Raw genomic sequence first — 17,255 nt, forward strand, 5'->3', positions numbered from 1 at the left:
CATCATCAATCATAAAGACACCATACAATGAATGAACTTTTCCCCAATTAATTTAAATCTTGTAATATAGAGGCTATAATATTAAGCTGCTCATTCATTTTCAAATTGTGATATGTTAATTGTATTTCAATGATATGAATGAATTACAAATGTTTAAATGTTTGAGTTTACATGTGGATGTTTTTTCTTTAGATAAATATGCAGAAAACATCAAAGACAACAAACTCAAACTTCAAAGACTTCTCAAATCTAAGTATGAAGAAATAGTTGATGGGATGAAACAGCATGGTGAGAAGATCTCCCTGGACAGTATCTACACAGAGCTCTACATCACAGAGGCTGGAGGTGGAGAGGTCAATGACCAACATGAAGTACGACAGATTGAGGGAGAATACAGGAAGATTAGAGGGTCAGAGAAACCAATTACATGCAACAACATATTTAAACACCCATCTAAACCAAACAAACGTATCAGAAGAGTTCTGACAAAGGGAATCGCTGGCATTGGCAAAACAATATGTTCACAGAAGTTTGCTCTGGACTGGGCAAACGACAATCAAAACCAAGACATTGATTTCATTTTCCCACTGCCTTTTCGACAGCTGAATTTGTTGAAGAAAGAGAAGCACACCTTGATGGGTGTAATAAAAAAATGCTTCAAAGAAATGGAGAAAGAATTTCTTACTGCCATTTTCACCAAGAAACAAGAAAACAAGACAGAATTGAAAGTTCTGTTTATCTTGGATGGTCTTGATGAGTTCCAGATGCCCCTCAACTTCGAGAAGTACGAGAGCTGTGATAATGTCACAGAGCCAAAGACCATAGATGTGCTGCTGACAAACCTGATCATGAAAGATCTGCTTCCTTCTGCTCTCCTCTGGATCACCACTCGACCTGCAGCAGCTGATCAGATCCCTTCTGAGTGTGTTGACCTGGTGACAGAGGTACGAGGGTTCAATGACCCACAGAAGGATGAGTACATCATGAAGAGATGCAGTGATGAGATCCTGGCCAGGAGAATCATCTCACACATCAAGACATCAAGGATCCTCTACATCATGTGCCACATACCAGTCTTCTCTTGGATTACTGTTACAGTCCTTGAACACATGCTGAGAACAGAGGAGAAAGAGAAGATGCCCAAGACCCTGACTGAGATGTACACAACCTTCCTGGTGTTACAGACCAAACAGAAGAAGGTGAAGTATGCTGGGAAAACTGAGACAGATCCACACTGGGATGAAGAGAGCATTCAGAGTATTCAGTTACTGGGAAAACTGGCCTTCCACCAGCTGGAGAAAGGCAACCTGATTTTCTATGAGAAAGACCTGACAGAGTGTGGTATTGATGTCTGTGATGCCTCAGTGCACTCAGGAGTGTTCACACAGATCTTCAGACAGGATGGTAAAGCCTTCCAGGAGAAGGTGTTCTGCTTTGTCCATCTGAGCTTTCAGGAGTTTCTGGCTGCCGTGTTTGTGTTTCTCTCATTTATCAACAACAATAAGAATCTGATGTCTGAGACTCCATCAGTTTCCTGGTCCAACAAACTGTTGGCTCTTTTCAGAGAGAAACCAGAAGTCCGATTCTACAAGAGTGCTGTGGACAAGGCCTTGCAGAGTAAGAATGGACACCTGGACCTTTTCCTCCGCTTCCTCCTGGGCCTCTCAATAGAGTCCAATCAGACTGACTTACGTGGCCTACTAACTCAGAAAAGTAACAAGACAGAGAGACATGAGGAAACAGTAGAGTACATCAAGGATAAGATTAGAGAGGATCCCTCTGCAGAGAGATGCATGAATCTGTTCCACTGTCTGAATGAACTGAATGACCATTCTCTGGTGGAGGAGATCCAAAACTACCTGAGCTCAGGAAGTCTCTCCAGTGAGAACCTCTCATCTACACAGTGGTCAGCTCTGGTCTTTGTGTTGCTGACTTCAGAAGAGAAGATGGACGTGTTTGACCTGAAGAAATACTTCAGATCAGAGGAAGGTCTTCTGAGGCTGCTGCCAGTGGTCAAAGACTCCAAAACTGCTCTGTATGTATACGGGTTAGATATTATATTTCATGATTTTATGATAAACATGACTCTGATGATGTCTTACATTCTCCTTATGTCATGTAGGCTGAATGACTGTAACCTCTCAGAACGGTGCTGTGAAGCGCTGGCCTCAGCTCTCCCCTCCTCAGATCTGACAGAGCTGGACTTGAGTAACAACAACCTGGGGGATTCAGGCATGAAGCTGCTCTCTGCTGGACTGGGGAATCCACTCTGCAAGCTGGAGACACTGAGGTCTGTATTCATGTTCAACATGACACAAGTATAGTTACAATCTCACACCACGCACTGAATCACACACTGGTCGTAAGTTTGTGGTCTATCAAAGATACAAGGGGGCCGGCCAATGAGTAGTCTGACAGTCAAGGGTTGTAATCGACAAGGCAGAGTCATTCAGGTACAGGGCAGTAGGCAGGTTCAGAGTCAGGCCAGGCAGGAGGTCAGGACCAGGGGACAGTGTTGTAGTCAAGACCACCTAAACCCAGACCAAGGTGTATCGAGACCGAGAAAAGACCAAGACTTTGAGGGGTTGAGACCGGGTCAAGACTAAGACCAAGACTGGGCGATACCGAGTCAAGTCCAAGACCAAGGCAGGGTGATACCGGGTCAAGACCAGAACACTCAAAACACACAAGCAGTAGGGTTTGACTAGGTACAAAGTTAGATTTGATCTGTAACCGTAATTAGCACTCTTAAAGTAGTGCGGTGTGCTTGACCAGGCAATGCAGCTTTTTAAATATTATTTTATAATTTGTATTTTCTTAAAGGCGCATTAGTACTCGGTCTCTGCTTTCAAATCTATCTCTCACTCAAGTGAAGGAGCGCGGTACCACAGTGTTTAACTTAGCTTTAATAAGTCGGGAGAGATATGCAGCTGACATGAGTTAACGTTGAGGCAACATAACTTTATATTCATCATTAGCTACATAGCTTTAGGTGGCCTGGCTAGTTCTCACAAACTAAATCTGGCAAGCAACTGAAACTAACGCCCTGAAACATACAGCATGTTACATATCTAATACTTGCTAAATCTCTAGTTTTGCTCGTGTCACTTACGCCTAGGTGACCTAGGCCTAGTCCCAGCCTCATCAGTGAGCGTCTCATAATTACACATGGTGTGTTTTCTTTTGGACGTTACTGTAAAGTCTTTGTGGTTCAGGTAACCACATGTAATTATAGCTGATTTGGCCAACATCTTCAGACAGCCACTGTTTCACCTATCCTCCTCATTCCCTTTTGGGGTGCAAGGAGGGGTGATGGGTAATTTCAAATTAGAAAGGAGTTAAATTATTGGTTGCATTTGAAGCGTGACGTTTTACATCCAATAACATAATAACAAATTACATAATAGAAATACCTCAGGATGACCACATTATGTCTCAGTATACAAAAGACAAGATAGTTTTCTGGAATATTCCACAGGTACAATCCAGCCCAGTGAAATCAGCTTCTCAGGCAGGTTAATGTTTAACATTGGTTACTGACTACCGTGTCATTGTGTTCAAGTCCAATGTTATTTGTATAGCCCTTTCTACAAGCAATGTCGCAGAGGGCTTCACACACACCCATAGAACTGCCCTAAACCAACCTAATCTCTCAAGGAAGTGTCGAGGAAGTTTTGAAGACACTGTGTGCGTGAATAGTCAAGATGCCGGATTAATACAAATTCTTTATTCTGTACAGTACTTTACCAAACAGAGCGCTCAGTGACCAGTCATACCGGACATAGAAGTTGCTCGGCAGAGTGATGACGAAGTTTAAGTCTTTTATTGTCAGGTACACAGAACAACACAAGGTCAGACTGGGCACTGAAATGCTTGGGACAAGACAACACAAAGCAATCTGACATAACAAACATATAAGTACTTAGAACATAGATTACATCTATGATAAGCTAAAAAAAACTACATGTACTAAATAGTGTTGAGCGATGCACTGGGCTCACAGTGTGTGCGCCGATGATCAGCTTTTGGACCAACCCTCAACTGTACTGTCTGGCCTGTGTGATCCAGTCACGCTCGGGGTCTCACGGTTCCCCAGGTTCATGCACGGAGATCACACGTTTAGTTTTGGGTTTGCTAGCGGCTCCCTCTGAGGGAATCGACACCAAACCAAACCACGATGTCTCAACGTCACTGGGCTTTATAACATCAAGGTTTTTTTTTAATAGCAGCTTTAATGTTTTAGTATTTTATGACAACATTATAATGTATTTATCCCTTATTCCTTTGTTCCCACTCGGACGAATATTCGTATTTTTCTTATAATAACGATCAAGAGGTTTGCTCGCCCTTATTCCCCCCCGTTATTTAGGACACGACACCGCACCTATGAGAGAGAGTGAGCCTGAACATGTGAATTTTCAAAATCCTGTTTCGCTTAAACACCAGTCCCTGTCAAAGTAGCTGTCTCTCAAGATCCAGAGATCTGGTTTTCTCTATGCAAGTAGTTTTTACCACATCCTATGTAAAACAGTTCCAAACTGTCACACTGAAAGCATTTTAACTCAAACTTTTTACCAGCAAGCAGTCATAACTCATTTTATCTAAAATATACATCTGGAGAAAAAAAAAATCATAACAAAAAGGTAAAAAGCTCTAAAACCATTATGCAAGCTATTGCTAACACATCTTAAAACATATGCACTCAATGTACATTGTGGGAGGCAGCGAGGAGCAGATGAATGATTTGACTAGCTGCTCGAAGCACTTCCTGATGACAGAGGTCAGTGCTATCGGGTGATAGTCGTTCATGCAGGTGACCTTGGTGTTCTTGGGCACAGGGATAATGGTGGTCCTCTTGAAGCAGGTGGGGAGTACAGACAGGCTGAGGGAGAGGTGGAAGATGTCACTGAAGACCCCTGCCAGCTGGTCCGCGCAGCACCTGATATGTGTGGTAGAAAATTCAAGCTGGACTGTGTAGATATGAATAGTCGAAGATGGCGGTTTCAATTTAATTTATTTAGACTATAAAATTACATATGATTAAACAAAGCTTTGCTGATCAGTCATTAACGAAAGAGGTGCCATCCACACAGATTGTCCGTAAGAGTGATAGAGAACTATCACACATGCACTGCCTTATATAAACTTTAGATCAAATGGCATTCTATAAGGTCAATCAATCAATGTAGCGAACTCTGTGATTGGCTCACTCAACTTAGTGACAGCTTGAAACAATACATCTACATACCAAGTGTCCCAAAGTTCTTTGATGTCACAGCTCTCTCCAGAGCAGTAGATAATAAAGCCACAGGGGTTGGCCAGCCAAATGGTCAACCATCCTTGGTGTGGTCATCTTCAAACAATACTTTTAATTAACACAAACAATGAAACAGGACACAATCCTTCTCTAGCCAAAGTTCAGAGCCTCAACAGCCCCTTACCTCTGACCAGAGGACAGAAGGCCATATAAGATGCTTCACCCATCCCCCAGGGCAAGCTGCCCACAGAGCCATCAGCACCTCACATTCCTTTGAACTCAACTTATTTATCTTCCCTTCCTGTCTCTTACCAATGAACATAGAAGCTTATAGATTTCATACACATACATCTATGCATATGACCAAAATTTCTACCACAGAAGATGTCACTGTAGACCCCTGCCAGCTGGTCAGCACAGCACCTGATATGCCGTCTGGGCCAGGTGCCTTGCGAGGGTTGAGCTTTTTGGAGCAATGCCTCAGCTACAGTTACTGTAGGCACACCACTGGCTTGGCCCTCAGGTAACTCCACTGCAGGGGGGTCACTGTCCCTCTAAAAGCGAGCGTAGAAGGTTCTCAGCTCGTCTGGCAGTAGGACAGAGGACTGGGTCTCACTGGAGCCTCTCCCTTTGTAGTCTGTAATGGCTTTAAGTCCACTCCACATGCACCTGGGGTCAGAGCCATGGTAGCTGGACTCCACCTTAGTCCTGTAAGTCCTTTTTGCTGCTTTGATGGCCTTCAGAAGGTCGTATCTAGCCTTCCTGTACTGATCAGGGTCCCCAGAGTTAAAGGAGACAGACCGGGCTCTCAGGTTGGCCCGGACCCCGGCATCAACCCAGGGCTTCTGATTTGTATTTAATGTATTAGTTTATTTGTCAGGGACAATGCACCGCACATTATTACATACATCAATAACAATATGTTGTAGATGTGCTGTGTAAAAGGTTTTTAGCCAATAGGCTAATTTGCATCCCCAGTCCCTGGTCAGGCCTTTCTAAAAAGTGAATCGAAATATAATTTACTACATAGTGTGAGTTACACAATCATGCAGCAGATGCAATATATTAGTATATATAACAGGGACGTAACAACACAATACATTACAACAGGGACAGCAGAGTGTGTGCTCCTGTATTTAAGGACCTGACTCAGTGGCTACATGTTTGGTTTTCTTTCAAGTGTTTCACCTTTCTATTAAATGTTTACAGTTTGGTTTGTGTTTTTATTTCAGTTGGTAAATTATTCAAAAAATGGTTCCCTATCACTGAAAAACATGACTGTCTGAAAGTGGTTTTGCGCCCCTCTGCTCTGCAGTTGCCCACTGCTCCCCTAGTGGCCACTCTCCTTGTTTTGGGTTTTGTCACTAAAGGACAGTATGGCTGGAGCTAGATTATTTAAAGTCAGTTTAAGAAAAGAGAACCTCATAAAGCTATCAAAATTAAAAAGCTTGTATTTCTGTACAATCAAACAGTGGTGCCACAGTGGTGGTTTCTGATCCATTATTGTCAGTGCCTGTTTGTGTAATGATGTGATGGTTTGACTGTTGTCTGGGAGGCTTGGCCACATACAGTAACACAGTAGGATAAATGAGAGTATCATGGCATGAAGAATCTGTAAAGCTGCCTTGACAGGTATGTGATGCCTTATCATTCTGAAACAGTTCAGGTTTGTCCGGACAGTCTTACAGAGTTTGTTTATGTGTTTATTGAATCCAAAATGATACCTAAAAATGTCTCAACTTCCTTTATTGCCCCTTGGTCTATTTTTATTGTACACTTGGCTTTCCCTCTTATAGATGTGGCGGGGAGGTTCACTCTCACAGATGGGGTGAGAGACCCTTAGTTGGAAATACTATATCTCAGACTTGTGTTCTGTCCAATCAAATGAACTGTACAGAGGCTGTGGTATCAAAAGTATACAAAGGTGTATTTTATACACAGTAGTAAAATCAAATGGTATGTAATGGTACGTTATAAAAAATAGTTCACGGCAAACCACAGCACACAAGGTAAACACAACAAACCACTCCTCAAATCAAACAACTTGAAAACAAAAGATAAACAAAAATCTGGGAAAAACAGTGAGGTTGGCACTAAACCCACTGATACGTTTGGAACCCGCACTCGGATGTCCACAGTCAATATCCCACTAAGGAAAAGTTTCACTGATTGGTACAACAATAGTTAGTCAGTTACAGTCAACATATGGCTAATACCAGTGAAACCAATGTAATGCGTTGCCAGCCTACCTGAATCTTTGGTGCCGATGCCTAAAGCACTAGGTTACCCACACAGCAATAATTGCCTCCAATACCTACCAGTACTTAAACTTAAACAGGGAGTCAGATGGCTGAGCGGTTAGGGAATCGGGCTAGTAATCTGAAGGTTGCCAGATCGATTCCCGGCCGTGCCAAATGACGTTGTGTCATTTGCAAGGCACTTCACCCTACTTTCCTCGGGGGAAATGTCCCTGTACTTACTGTAAGTTGCTCTGGATAAGAGCGTCTGCTAAATGACTAAATGTAAATTAAGGAATGAGTGCCAGCTGTGAGTTAGCTAGAAGTTCCAGGGTCCTAGCGCTACCCGGTTACATAGAGAAGCACATAGATACAGACTTTTTGACGTTGAGCATCAGATGGTTATCTTTGAGCCACTGGGATATACCCTCCATTTCCTTGGTCAGGGTCTCTGCTGCTGCACTTGGTGTCCTGGCTGATGCATAAATTACTGTGTCGTCAGCGTACATTTGACAATTGGCTGACTGACAGCATGTTGGTAAATCCTTTATATATAAACTAAAGAGCAGAGGCCCCAAGATGGAGCCCTGTGGGACACCCATTGTGGATTGTAGTGGCGTTGAGTGTTTATTTTAACACGTTGCTCTCTATGCTCCAGATATGATGCAAACCAGCCAATAGCATGTTCAGAGAAGTTGAAGGTGGTGAATTTATTCAAGAGTATATTGTGGTTCACTGTGTCAAAGGCCTTTTTTAGGTCCATAAACACAGCTCCGACAACATTACCCTCGTCCAACTTACTCTTGATGTTCTCGGTAAGGTAGCAGTTAGCCATTTCTGTAGAGTACCCTGGTCTAGATCCAAACTCTTTAGAGTTGATAAGTTTGTTGCTTTCGAGATGCTTTACTATTAATCTGCCCACTCTGATGGAAAGGTTGACCAGGTGGGTTACAGGTTTAACCAGGGAAGAACAGTGAGTTCTGATAAAGGCAATGTCCAACCCAAACACATCCTTTGCCTTAGACTTTAGTTTATGAATGATTTTATGTACTTTTTCCTGACTGACCTCCTTAATTTGGAGAAGCTTTGATGGCTCTGACTTTGTGGTATGTGATAGGGTTGCTGGTTCAAAATTATCAGCAAGGTCCTCCACTGACTTAATAAAGAAGTTTCTGAATTATTTTGTAATAGCTGAATTGTTCGTGCTGATAACTTCACTTCCAAATCTGTTCTTGTTTTTTGTTGACTAGGCTTGAGTTAAGTAAGACTGTTGAGGTGCTTCCATAGGGATGTGCCGTTTCCTTCAAATTCCTCAGTTGCATAAAATAGGCTGTCTTTGCTTTACGCAGTTCTCTGACTACTGCATTGTTCAATCCTTTAAAGAAGAGGAGATTGATCTGAGATTGGGGAAAGACCGGACATCCTTCTTGGGGACAACGTCATCAATGCAGTGTTGAATGTAGCTGGAAACAGCATCCGTTTATCCGTTTAATGTCTCCATCTGCTGCCTCCCTAAACATCAGCCAGTCAGTGGTGTCGAAACAGTCCTGGAGGGTCGTCACACTCTCATCACTCCATAGGTGAACTGACCTCGCAACCGGTCTGACCTGTTTTAGCTTTCGTCTATATGCTGGGAGGAGAAGAATGGAGGTGTGATCAGCCTTCCCAAAAGCAGGGCGGGGGAGGGGTTTGTAACTGCCCTTGAATGCTGTATAACAATAGTCGAGGGTCTGGTCTCCAGGTGTGAAGAAATCAATGTGCTGATAGTATTTGGGCAGGACCTTCTTCATGTTGGCTCTGTTGAAATCACCAACAACAATGAAGGCTGCCTTATGGTGCACATTCTCCAGACCATTGATAATCCCATACAGTTCATCCAAAGCAGTGGCCTTATCTGCCTGGGGGGGGGGGGGGGGGGGGGGTATATAGACTGCACTCTGAGTAAATCCCGAGGTAGATAGAAGGGTCTGATTTTACAGTTAATAGCTCAAGGACAGGAGAGCAGTGAGATGCTAGTACCGCTACATCCATGGCCCAAAGAAAGTTAACCTGAACGTTAGCGAGTAGGAAGGTTGGAAAAGTAGGTCAGAAGCTCCGTTTCCGAGTTTGGACGAGGACTCCAGCACGTTGGCCTGGTTTCTTCTTCCTCCGTCTCACAGGTAATCGGAACAACAGAAGCCCACTGCATTCCAAGCTCGAACTTCGGAAAGTGGAATTAAAGGTTATAAAATAATCCTTGCTAAGTGACAGTTTAACATCCAGAAGTGTTTGCTGGTCGTACTGAATGCAAAATACAAAATCGACAAAACAACTTTGACACTAACAAGACAAAGAAAATTCTAGGTAATAATAGCATAGCTCTCATCAGTGCAGCCATACTGCAGGTGAACCGGAACACATTCCTGTATAGTATATATACAGTTTTATATGGTATCTAACATCTGTTCATTTCTATACAACAATCAGGACACGTCTGTCAAATGTTTCTAACCCAATTCAGTGACAGCTGAAACAACAGCCTCAGAACCTGATGTCCCAGAGCTCCTTCCCCCAGGTGATGAGGTTCTCCTGCAACAAGTCAGGGTGTCATAAAACATCAAAATGACCCAAAACTCACCCAGACTTCATGTCTCCAGATGACCCCCCTGGTCAAACGAATCTCCATTGTATCAACAATCTTAGATAGCAGGCCATTTAATATCATACACCCATCCTCCAGGGTTCACTGTCCCACAGTGGTCAGTCTTCACTGGTCAAACAGACATACCTCTAAATCCTTCATCCCCTCTCTTGACCTAACTAGTCTCAGAACATTCCAACAATAAACAAAGGATCTTACAGTTTAACCACTATGAAAACACATTCATTTTACATACATAAGCCCAAACGGTATTTAACAGAAGACAAGGTGAAACTCTCAGGAAACCTCAGTTAAAACATTTAAGAAAGCCTGGGAGGAGCTATTCAGTGAGAGTTCCACTTCTCCAGAGGTGGTTGGTGAGGAAGAGAGGTGCAGATCATAAGCAAAGCATAATCATGCATCCAGAAGAAATGAAAATAAAATGTGCAAATGGATGTTGAACCCAGATAATCAGTTCCAACTCAGTGCTCTTGATGTAACCCTAAACACCTAGACAGTGCCAGCCTCCCTGATTGCAGTGGCGGAACCAGACTTTTATATATGGGGTGGCCAAGGGGTGGCCAGGGCTACTTCAGGGGGTCCACAGACCAAGACTGAAAATGTGTGTGTAACCTTAGCCTGGCATCTAAGCAGTGTCAATTATTCATATGATTGCTGATGAGAAATAGAAATTAAAATTCACTTAAGCCTGAGTTCTTCAGTGTGGCCTGTTTATCCAAAGCAATTCATTTATTTCTTACACACACTGTACTGTACTCACAAACTGGAGAGACTGTGGTCACTCTGTTTTCATGAATATATAATCTGGGTCTAACCAGGTTAGAGGTTAGATCCTTTTATTAATCTTTTACATTAAAACATAACTATTAGTGTATACTAATAAAAAATGCCACAGCCATCAAAACAAGAACCAACATTTTAAAGTGAGGCTTAATTGGAAAAAAAAACCTTTGTGTAGGCTTACATGTGTGGCCTACAAACACAAGCTAAACTCAGTGACTGACTGCCTAGTATGCTCTGACCTGGTGCCTGTAGCCTCGGGGAGGGAGCTGCTCTGAGGTCTTGGGGTGGTGCAAGGACTGGGGTCTATTTCCACCTGATCCTGTTTGCTCAGCTTTTTAAAGAAGTCTGCTATCTCATCCCTTCTTTTAACGTTTGAAGTGAACCCTAAGCAAAAATAACATATAGGCCTAGACATCCAATTATCCACATTTGAGTCCAATCTCAATCTTAAACATATCCCCATTATTATCTTCAATCAACTACCAGCCTTTAAGTTACTAGATCATGGCCTACTCTGAAATACACTACAAACAGGCATTATACAATAGCAAACAGGGTAGCTATCTGACTGCAGTGTTCATCTTTTATAACGTTAATAGATTGATAAGGCATCTCATCAAGGAATCTTAGCTGTTTAAGTACAAACATAGTGTAGCGACCCATACAGAAAGACGTGTGTTAAATGTTAGGCTGTTAGTTGGTTGTTTACCAGCAGTGTTCGCGGGGTCCGACATGCCAATCAACCTGCTGTCTGCCATTAACAGGAATGCCCGGAATGTTCGGATGCCAGGAATTCTGGTGGTTGGCGAAGGTTAGGTTAGATTGTAAATTATGGGTACTTATTTTTTATTTTAAATCCCCTTAGTATTAGCTCGACTTTGCTCCTTTTGTATAGTTAGTCCACATATTTAAGTTTCAAGATTCCTATATGTTTAATTTATGCAATTTATCCTTGTCTGTGCAAACATTCATGGCAAATAAAATCCCTTCTGATTCTGAGGGGGTTGGGGATGGAGCATTCAAAGTTAAGACCAGGTTAGCGCCTGTTCTTTCTGTTACGTCTGGGTTTCACAAGAGACGGTCACTATTGTTTTGTGGCCTGCCTTTCTTTTATTTAGCGTGGGCTAGGGCCAAACAGCTGTTCGGTTTACTAGTAGCTGTACCTGTCGTTTCCCCCAACCGATCCGGGGATCTCAGCTAGGATTGAGGCCTGCCTCGCAGACATCTCTGCCTGGATGACCGAGCACCACCTCCAGCTGAACCTCGCCAAAACCGAACTTCTCATCATCCCGGCCAAACCCTCCATCTCCCACGACCTCTCAATCACCCTGGGATCTGCGACGGTGACCCCCTCATCCTCTGCCAGGAACCTTGGGGTTATCATGGATGACGAGCTCTCCCTCACGGCCCACATTGCTGCGGTCTCCCGGTCGTGTAGATTCACCCTCTACAACATCCGGAAGATCAGGAGATACCTGTCTGAGCACTCCACCCAGCTGCTTGTCCAAGCACTTGTCCTCTCCAAGTTGGACTACTGCAACTCGCTGCTCGCCGGTCTCCCAGCATGCGCAACCCACCCTCTGCAGGAGATTCAGAACGCAGCGGCCCGCCTGGTCTACAACCTACCCAGACGCTCCCACGTTACCCCACTCCTCATCTCTCTCCACTGGCTACCCATCACGGCCCGCATCAGATTCAAGACCCTGGTACTGACCTTCCGAGCAGTGAACGGGACTGCACCCGCTACATCAAGTCTCTCCTGCAGCCTTACACCCCCACCCGCCACCTACGGTCTTCTTCAGACAACCGCCTGGTGGTCCCACCGCTCAAGACCGCCCACTCCCAACACAAGCTCTTCTCCTGCCTGGCCCCCCAGTGGTGGAATCACCTCCCCAACTCCATCAGAGACACAGACTGTCTCTCCACCTTCAAGAAAAGGCTCAAGACGCACTTGTTCCGGGAGTACAACGGTACTTAGGAATGGTTTGCTGAACCCAACGCTAGTTTCCTCAAGGATCACAATGACTCTTGCTTAGAGACTGTTGCTCTTGTTGGTTAGTGGTAGCTGATTTAAACTGTTGTATTCTATTTTAGTTAAGCTTATTTTTATTTTTACTGTTGCTTGCTTTTCTAAAGGTACACTTGCACTTAGAGATTCATGTTGTTTAATTGTAACTTGCTTAACTACATGTTCTTATGGTTTTTCCCTTTCGCACTTACTTTTTGGTTGTTCACAATGTGTGCTTCTTGTTTTGGCTACCCGCAATGCTTTGGGGCTATCTTGTTGTTATTATCAGTGACCTATGCACTTTGTAAAGCTCTCTCTTGGAAGTCGCTTTGGATAAAAGCGTCTGCTAAATGAATAAATGTAAATGTAAAATTTAAATTTAAATCTTTCATGAACATCATGAACACGATAACAGCAGTGGACCAGAAGTAGTAGTGTGCAGTATTGGAGCGTGTCAAGCCAACTTCCTTTTATAAGTGTACTTCTTATTACGTGGGGGGGTATCTGGAGCTGCCTCTGCCATTCTTTCAAATCGACTCTCCGCCAAGAGACCCGCCCTCCTCTGACTCTGATTAGCCGTGATCCTGAAACAAACCGATCAAACCAACGATGGCAGCGAGTATTACCCAATCAGCAATTTGTATTGATTCAAAACGGGACGCGCTATTTCATTCTCAAATACCGGACGATTCCGTATTTTAAGGGACGGGAGGCAACCCTAAGATGGCACATTCACACGTGCCGTTGCAAGGAGATTTGATGTGTCTCCCAGCACAATCTCCAGAACATAGAGGAGATTCCAGGAGACAGGCAGTTACTGGATCGATAACTGCTGCTTTGTGCAAGGAGGAACAGGTCGAGCCAGAGCCGGCCCAAGGCATAAGCGAACTAAGCGGCTGCTTAGGGCCCCCATGGCCACCAGAGGGCCCCCAAGAGCACATGAAACTACAGCTTAATTAAAAAATGATATATATTATGTTAATAGTAATTATACAAATTCGGAGGGGCCCCCAAATCAATTCTGCTTATGGCCCAATAAAAGCGTGGGCCGGCCCTGGGTTGAGCACTGCCCGAGCCCTACAGAATGACCTCCAGCAAGCCACTGGTGTGAATGTCTCTGCCCAAACAATCAGAAACAGACTTCATGAGGGTGGCCTCAGGGCACAACGTCCTGCAGTGTGCCCTGTGCTCACTGCCCAGCACCGTGGAGCTCCATTGGCATTTGCTCTAGAACACCAGAACTGGCATGTCCGCCACTGGCGCCCTGTGTGCTTTTCACTTGTAAATATATTTAGCAAGAATATAAAATGTTTAAATACAGAAAGACAGGCATGATGGGGTTAAATGATTAACCGTTATCCATGAACAGCATCCGAATATAGCAGTTCCTCTTCTCTCAGGATGGAAGGCAGAGCCAACAGGTAGTTATGTTGCTCTTTTGGAGCAGAATATGATTATCTAATGACCAAACAGAATTAAAGAAATACTGATAAGCATTCTGTTATTTTAAAATACATACATTTATTGGCATACATTTGGTTAATTTCACTTCCATTTAATTCCCCTTACATTTTTCAGAAGAACTTGCTGTTATTTTAATATGATCATATTGTCCAATGGCATGACGTTTCTTGTCATGCTAAGTCATGTGATCTCTCTCTGATCAGTTAGCCGTGTTTCTAGAAAGAACACCGTCGGAGCCTGCGATGTAGGCTATATCTGCTCAGAAAATTCAAAGATAAGAAAAAGTATAACATCTGAAAGTTTAAGTCAACAAAAAATGACCTGCCAGTCCAGAACAAAAGAAGTTCACAGGTTTTTGACAATAATTTAGAAGAAGTTTACCTCAGGATAACTACAGGATATTTGCGGTGTATAAACCAGGACATTTGAGGCTAGCTAATAAAGAGCGACTGAGGTAGGATATTCTTCAGTTGGAGTCCAACTCAGTGAAGTTTGCCAGGTAGGCTGATATTTCACCGTTTTATATGTAAAATTAGCTACATTTTAGTTGACTGAGGCAGGGTATGGGGACGCGAGCAGGGGCGGACTCGGGGAAAAAAAAGTGGCCCGGGAGTTACTGTCAGACCGGTACACTCAGTAAACGGCGCGCAGCCCACTCAATGCATCGCACGTATCGATTGGCCTACTTGGAAAAATACCCATACACTTAACATTATTTGGGATGATTACAAAGAAATGACATCATATATGTTTCATTTCTTACGTTGAAATTCCGAAGAAGAATGCTTAACAGTATTTATTTAATGATGTTAGGTCATTAGATAACCTTATCACACGGCTGTTCTTAACGCTGTAGAATGTTCCATTCACTTGAATGGGGCTTCCCAACGTTCAACAGTTAACATTTTTTTTCATATTTGACCGTTGCTATGCATATTTGACCGCTGTCAAGGGAAGTGGCCTTTTTGCCTCGGATTCACGTCTTTCGTAGCACTCCGCAAGTAGTCCGGTAACTTCTCAACCCCAGCGTACTCCGTTGCTTAGCAACGTCAGCTGATTTGAAGCCTAAATAATGTAAAACGTCTATGAAGTTCAACGTCTTTGGCGAACTATTTCTCTGCTGATCAACACAAGCCCACGAATGGTAACAAATACATTGTAAAAAGACACACTGTGTTAAGTTATTTGTTTTTGTCAAGTAGCCATGTAATAAGCGGGATAATGTATAGAACGCCGTAAAGCGTGCTTGATGTTGCCAGTACACACTCTCCCTGCACGTTGTGCAGCTATGACAGCACCTGCCAAATGAACCCCTCTGTGCTGACTCACTCTGGAGGCCCAGATGGATTCTGTCACTATATTGATCCTCTTTCTACAGGCTGTCAGGCTGTCTGGTCACAGAGGAAGGCTGTGCTTCTCTGGCCTCAGCTCTGAGGTCCAACCCCTTCCACCTGAGGGAACTGGACCTGAGCTACAATCATCCAGGAGAAAAAGGATTGAAGCTGCTCTCTGCTGGACTGGAGGATCCACACTGCAGACTGGAGAAACTCAAGTAAGGACATGCACCTCTTTATGTAATGTTGCTTAACACTGAACATATATCAAACTACGTTAATAGGCCTTGCATTTCATAATGATACAATTAAAAACTGCATGTTTACTCTACAATCTACAATATGGTTCAACTATGATTGTAGCCACAATCATAATTGTATTCCCAGAAAGCGGGTTTAGGGAAAACTGAGTTGTTAAACCCTGAGATGAGGGAAACTGGGTTTTTAGCTCCAGAAAGAGAGGTCACTAAAACCAGACATTGTCAAATGTAGCTCAGCTCAAACCTAGGTCCTAGTTTCGGTTTGAAGCAGGGGTGAAAGTAAGCCGGTACTGGCCGGTACGCCGTACCGGGAAGAAATTACGACACACGCACAGACCCGTCGCGACAAGGCAAGCAAAACAAGCAGTTGCTTGGGGCGCCGAGCCGGCTTGGGGCCCCAAGACAACGACTGGTTATCTATAAAATGCAACAACAAACTGTGTGAGCGCCCCTTTGATAGTCAGTGCAGTAAAGTGCAATGACACTGTTATCGGGAACCCCTCTCATGATCTGTGCTGCTGGCAAAATACAAAACCTCGTCGGTCGGCAGTCATCATGAAGCGGAATTATCAAAATGTTGTGCTAGCGAGCAATTTAAGCAGCCCCGCTCTTTACAGTCATTAAAGGGGAGGGAGGGAGGGAGGGAGGGAGGGAGGGAGGGAGGGAGGGAGGGAGGGAGGGAGGGAGGGAGGGAGGGAGGGAGGGAGGGGAGGGGATGGGATGGGAGGGGAGGGGAGGGCTGACTTCTCAGAGCAGGAGGGAGGGAGGGAGGGAGGGAGGGAGGGAGGGAGGGAGGGAGGGAGGGAGGGAGGGAGGGAGGGAGGGAGGGAGGGAGGGAGGGAGGGAGGGAGGGAGGGAGGGAGGGAGGGAGGGAGGGAGGGAGGGGAGGGCTGACTTCTCAGAGCAGGAGGGAGGGAGGGAGGGGGACTTGGTTATAATTGTTGACAAATAACAATCCTGTCTTTGATCTCAGTCCCACTGAATGTGATGAACTAAATAGTGGGAGGAGGGAGGGAGGGGAGGGCTGACTTCTCAGAGCAGGAGGGAGGGAGGGAGGGAGGGAGGGAGGGAGGGAGGGAGGGAGGGGAGGGGAGGGCTGACTTCTCAGAGCAGGAGGGAGAGAGGGAGGGGAGGGCTGACTTCTCAGAGCATGAGGGAGGGAGGGAGGGGAGGGAGGGAGGGGAGGGCTGACTTCTCAGAGCAGGAGGGAGGGGCTGACTTCTCAGAGCAGGAGGGGGGGAGGGAGGGAGGGAGGGAGGGAGGGAGGGGAG

At 44.5% G+C, this 17,255-nt stretch overlaps 1 protein-coding gene across 1 annotated transcript; it reads left to right on the plus strand.

The window, feature by feature from the left end:
* Positions 1–245: 245 nt before the first annotated feature.
* On the plus strand, positions 246–2,324 carry LOC146274020 (protein NLRC3-like). The gene is made up of 2 exons (XM_084704037.1): positions 246–2,035; positions 2,123–2,324. Exons 1-2 carry the CDS (start codon positions 276–278, stop codon positions 2,322–2,324), a joined length of 1,962 nt encoding a protein of 653 aa, XP_084560163.1. The 5' UTR covers positions 246–275.
* Positions 2,325–17,255: the final 14,931 nt, after the last annotated feature.

Source organism: Hypomesus nipponensis, chromosome 9, assembly GCF_054491055.1.
Source record: "Hypomesus nipponensis isolate SF chromosome 9, ASM5449105v1, whole genome shotgun sequence".
Classification (NCBI taxonomy): domain Eukaryota; kingdom Metazoa; phylum Chordata; class Actinopteri; order Osmeriformes; family Osmeridae; genus Hypomesus; species Hypomesus nipponensis.

Bases quoted from the DNA above. Each gene is read 5' to 3' on its own strand.
- LOC146274020 (XM_084704037.1), top strand. From the start codon at position 276: ATGAAACAGCATGGTGAGAAGATCTCCCTGGACAGTATCTACACAGAG. The intron at 2,036-2,122 runs GTATGTATACGG...TATGTCATGTAG, and splicing joins AAAGACTCCAAAACTGCTCT to GCTGAATGACTGTAACCTCT.